General features: G+C 36.0%; 1 protein-coding gene across 1 annotated transcript in view; it reads left to right on the top strand.

Moving 5' to 3' along the window:
• The window catches only part of LOC106519202 (adhesion G-protein coupled receptor D2), an 80337-nt gene that overhangs the window by 38215 nt on the left and 36928 nt on the right, over positions 1-5194 (top strand). Inside the window, exon 20 of the mRNA XM_014010761.1 lies at positions 3858-3899. Coding sequence (XP_013866215.1) covers positions 3858-3899 — 42 coding nt within the window. The remainder of the gene's footprint in view (positions 1-3857; positions 3900-5194) is intronic.

Raw genomic sequence — 5194 nt, 5'->3', positions numbered from 1 at the left:
ATTGTTTGCTCAGAATTTGTAAGAATTTATAACACTGAAGATGTCTGCTTTAATACGCTGGTATTTAGGAGATGTGAAGAAAAACTATTGTTTCTCCTACAATTTTTGTATCTCTATAAACAGAACAAATGAAACAAATTTTGAACTAGAGCAGTCTCCTTCAACCAAAAGTTACACACAGTGAACAGTTTATTTGCTTTTTTGTTTTTTTACTTTTTCTTTTATAAAAGGCTGGGATAATGAATAACCAAAGCGGACAGCCCATGAATAATGTAGCATAAACAGTTGTTCTATTTTTCCTTAAAGCTAAATGACTAGCACACCTGATTCAGTTAGCAATTTTATGTGTATTTACTCTAATAGTGAAAGTTAGCCTGAAAAACTCTTGAAAAAGTTTTTAATCTCAATGAGACATTTGCCTGAATAAAGTAAATATATTATATATTGATGTATTGATAAAAACACGTTGATAGGTTTTGAAAGACAGCCTTGTCCTTTTCACTTACAAAGTATAGGAATAAATGTTATATTAAAGGATTTAATACTAAAGTAATCATTGCTTAAAGGCTCATTTTAAACATTAAATGCATTCAAATGAGGATGCTTTTACACAGAATGAGTTGCAAGGACACAATCGGAAAGTTTCCAAAAGGACATTGTAAACATCAGTAAACAGCATCAGGCTTTAGTACCACTGCATCCAATACTTGAATTAACTTGACTTAGGTTTATTTTTAAATAAATTAAACTCTGACTTTGATTCATTCTTCCTGCCTTTTTAGATAATGTTCTCGTTATTTGAAAAGAAGGCCTGTGTTCGCTCATTTAAACAAGTGTTATTTTCTGTCTTGTTGAACATGTTATTTCTCTCTGGGGTAATCAGGTTTTTTAGTAAAACAGAGTGTTTGTTAGCTTTAAATTTTAAACATACAATTGTTCATTAATTAGAAGAAAGCAAATTAATATATTCACCCCGTTTGATGTACAGTGTAGTCAAACTTTGATAAGAACTGTGTTCATGTTTGCATAAATTGGTACCATCTTCTACTGAGTTCAAAAGAAAAGGGACTGCAAAGTACACTTGCATTTAAATAACGCGCCCCATTTTCTTGTGTGTTTGTTTTTTAGTGATAATATTAATAAATTAACATTTTAAACAATCCATCTTTATTGTTGTGCCACCGTTTATTTTTAACTCAATTAGAATTTAATAGATCATTTTTCTTAATATACACAGTTCTCCTCACTTTGTTCATCAAACAACAACAAAAGATTAATTACAAATATGAGCAATGATCAAAAACATGATAAATAAATTGTTACAATGAGTTAAAAATTGCAATTCTAGTGCAATACAATACATGTGTTGCAAATGAACAGCTCCAKGTCAGCTATTGTATGTTTGTGCTCATGTGATTAGATTATAGTTCCAAATATAATAAAGGATTTGCTTTGCCATTTTAGTTTTCAATTGTAAGCATCATAGACTGTAACAAGCAACATTTTTAGTGTGGACGATTCAACAAACAAGCTGAATCTATAACCAAAACAATTAAATAACAGCAGTTTTTAAAATTTATTATATTGCAAGACTTGCAAACATATAATATTTAACATAATTTGACATTGTTTGCAGGGGTGACATTACAAATTTGTAAATGTGTATGTGGGTGTGTGTGAGCAAGAGTGCATGTGGCCTTGGAGGGGGAATAAAACCTAAAATTAAATAGAACAAAAATAAAAACAAAATGAGAATAGCAATTATAATAACAAATAAAAAAAACCAGGTAAAACTGTATTATGGTTGTAAAAGTTAATAAGATGGAACCAGATGGAGATGGAGGGCTCTACTATTGTTTTATGGACAGAGAGGCACAAGTTTTCCAAAGAGATGTGGCCAACAAATTTTCCCTTGTGCAGTGTTACATTTCTTTTTTTTTTTCAGTTCATCAGCATTGATTTTTTGCAATAGTTGAGGCAAAATGAAGCATTGTTTTATTTGATTTAGTCAGATTGAGTGATGAAGCGTCGCCCAAGAAACAGTGATGAAGATAGCAGAATTTGTCTGCTCAGGAATATATAGAGAGATTCTATAACTTGTTTACAAAATTGTTGAATGGGTGAGCAGAGCCATATAGCATATGTGTAAATATCTGGCGTATTTTCAAAACAAAATGTGTAGATCGGATGTGAATCTCATTCTTGAAAAATCTTGTATTGCATTAGTTGTTTTATTTGCATTTTTTGTTGTAGAATAGATGTTTTTGCAGATTCTAGAAGTAAAAACGAATGAATAAATAACTTTGCAGCTCACATTTGCTTTGGATTTCATTGATTTGTAACTTTTCATGTCCACAAATGAGCATTTAGCTCCTAAAATGTGGAGCTGTCCCCTTGGTAATATATAATTTCTTTCAGGTGGTTTTCAAATTGTGACCAACTTTACTTGCATTTGAAAATAAAGAAAATTTCAGGTTCAAGTGATCGCAGATCCCTTGTTATTCCTGTTGTTTTTAGCATGCCTGAGACAAGTGGAATTGTCAGTTTTAAAAGGATGGATGCCTTSAGTCATCAGATGACAGCACGACAGAAAGGGCAATTCAATTCCCGGGGGACAGCAACAGCCAGCAGGAGGTGAATGGGCAGTAGCTTGGGCTAGAGGTCATCGCCACCCATTGTCGCCCGGTCACTCAGGATGGGCCCCCAAATCATGTTGTCAATGTTGATGCATCGAGATCTCCCTCTGGCAAAAATTGGATGCTCCAAACTCAACTTGATTGATGCATTACTCAGGTTGTGCCTGCTTGTATTCAGCTTGTGTCCTTCCCCTCTGTTAACCATATAGCAACTCAAACACTTGGCAGTGAGAAGGGTGAGATGTACTTTTCAAAGTTTTTTCTCTCCCCCTTTCTGTGGGTGTGGTAGATGAACACTGGCACACAGTTTTATTTTAAATCAAAACATCCACTGTGTCTATCATCCTTGAAATTTATAAGATATAAACTGCCTTTTCATTTTTCTCACCACATCTCTAATGATAGGGCTCAATCAGTGCTCAAAGATTGTCGTTCTCACTGTTTTCTATTGAGGCAAGAGGACTACATTATGACCCGAAGGCGAATGCACAGCTTGTACATTCAGTGAATGCCACAATAGATTTGATTGAAAAATACCTTTTCTTTCTGTGACCAAAAGTGCAGGCTTTTTTGTCTCCAAGGGCATGGCATTGTTGCTTCTTGGGTACTAGCCGTGAGTTTTGTGAACATGAAATAGTTTCTTTTATCTGTTATTTTTTCATTATGATCCCTCTGTCTCCCTCTTTCTCTGCTTTCCTCCAATAGTTTCCTTGATAGTTTTGTCTGGCCTGGATTGCTCTCTTTGTGTGTGTGATTGTGTGTGTGTGTCTGTGTGTGTCTCTGTGTGTTGTAGTATATGTTGTTTGTTTTGTAATTTAATTCGGTGTTGTTGTTGACTAAAATTGTGATAAATATGTCTATATACAGTGTATATGGTGTGTATAATTTATGTTTTCAACCCAAAATGAACATGGACACTTGAGAATTTCTTTACTTTGATAAAGCCTTGTGGTTACCTTGATTCAACCGTTGATTGCTTCGAGCTGCCTGCATTAAGTATTGTAGTTTTATATAAATTCAGGCTGAGCTTTAAAGATGTGAAMAACCTTAAAGAGGTCCTGCTTCCCTAACTGCTTTAGTGTTTCACACTACTTGTTCATTTTACTCTGACTTTATTATTTTCTTTAATTTTGTTTGCAATATCATAAGAGAGAAAACAACAGTGACAACTTTGTCCTCCTCTTCTTTTCCTTCTCTTTCTTTCTTTGTCTGTGTTTGCAGGGCCTGTTCATCTTTCTGATATATGGGGTGTACAACACAGAGGTAAGTCTGCATTGTGTCTCAAGGCTGTCGGAGTGAATGAGAGAAATGACAAGTTTCTGATGGGCTTCTTGCTTAAAAGCTGTGTGGGTGGGGTGTGACGGTGTGTGTGTGTGTGCGCGTGCGAACGTGTTTTAGTGGGTGGGGAGGGGACATCGTTTCCACACGAGCGTCCCACTGCCCTTCATGCTTGGACTAACTTATATGCATCCGAGTCCGACCATTTAACACTGACACGCTGCGGTTCTCAGCCACTCATTTCTCACCCACATTGGCTAATATTTCACTGCCTCTTTAAGTTTTTAAACTCACGGCCCTCCATTTAGCATCCTGACAAAGCTTGTGGCCAGGGCTTTGCTGGGCCCTAAGCAGTAACCATGGCAGGACCAAAAAAAAAAGCGTGCAACAAACAGTATGCAATGACAAAGTGGGAAAATATCATACTGAGATGGTATTACCATTTAAATGGGCCATATATATATTTATGTGGGAGTTCAGAGTGGGTGAATGGTGAGACAGAAGGATATGATTTAATGGATGAGATTCAAGTCTTAAAAATCACTCCTAGTCAAATATGTCTCTCAGTCTGTGTGGATAACATTAACTTTAGATATGCATAGATCAGCGGTGTCTTATCTTGGCCCAAGGGCTGCTGTTCTGTACGTTTTACTTGTTTCCGTGCTCATACACCTGATTCAGTGATTAAATGGTCTTTTCAAGTTCTGCAGAGGTCTGTTAATTACACATATATTCAAATCAGGTGTTGGAGCAGAGAAACGTTTAAAACAAGGATGGTGGCTTTGTGAACCAAATTTGACATCACTGGCATAGATTAAAYTGCATTTGAGGATCTTCCTAAATTGCAGTTTTTCTGAACTTGTTTCAAATTGATACATACTGTCAATTTCAGATGTTGTAGAAACACAACACAAACACGAGTTGTCTTGGATGAKATCTAAAAGTCAAATCAGAGTATACAAGTCCATTAGGCATCATTGACAGCCTCCTTTCAATTTCCTATCTAACCTCTTTCTTATCTTTCCTCCGTCCATCTGACCATCCAAAATTATATCTCACCCCCAATTTACACTTCATGCATCTCCACTCCGCTGCGCTCTGGTCCGACCTCCGTAGCAAATACACACACCCATTCTAATCAAAGGGCCTCATGCAAGAACATGTTCGTATTCTTATCCTAAATTTCTCTTACTTTTGTTCGTACAAAGGGTTCGTACGAACATGCCACGTCAGATTCAACAAACTCTTCTATCTTCAGGAAAAGTGTGTAAATGAGCTGC

The sequence above is a fragment of the Austrofundulus limnaeus genome, unplaced genomic scaffold (assembly GCF_001266775.1).
Source record: "Austrofundulus limnaeus strain Quisiro unplaced genomic scaffold, Austrofundulus_limnaeus-1.0 Scaffold73, whole genome shotgun sequence".
Lineage (NCBI taxonomy): Eukaryota > Metazoa > Chordata > Actinopteri > Cyprinodontiformes > Rivulidae > Austrofundulus > Austrofundulus limnaeus.
The sequence above is the reverse complement of the archived record's forward strand: the minus strand, read 5'-3'. Positions and strand labels throughout refer to the sequence as shown.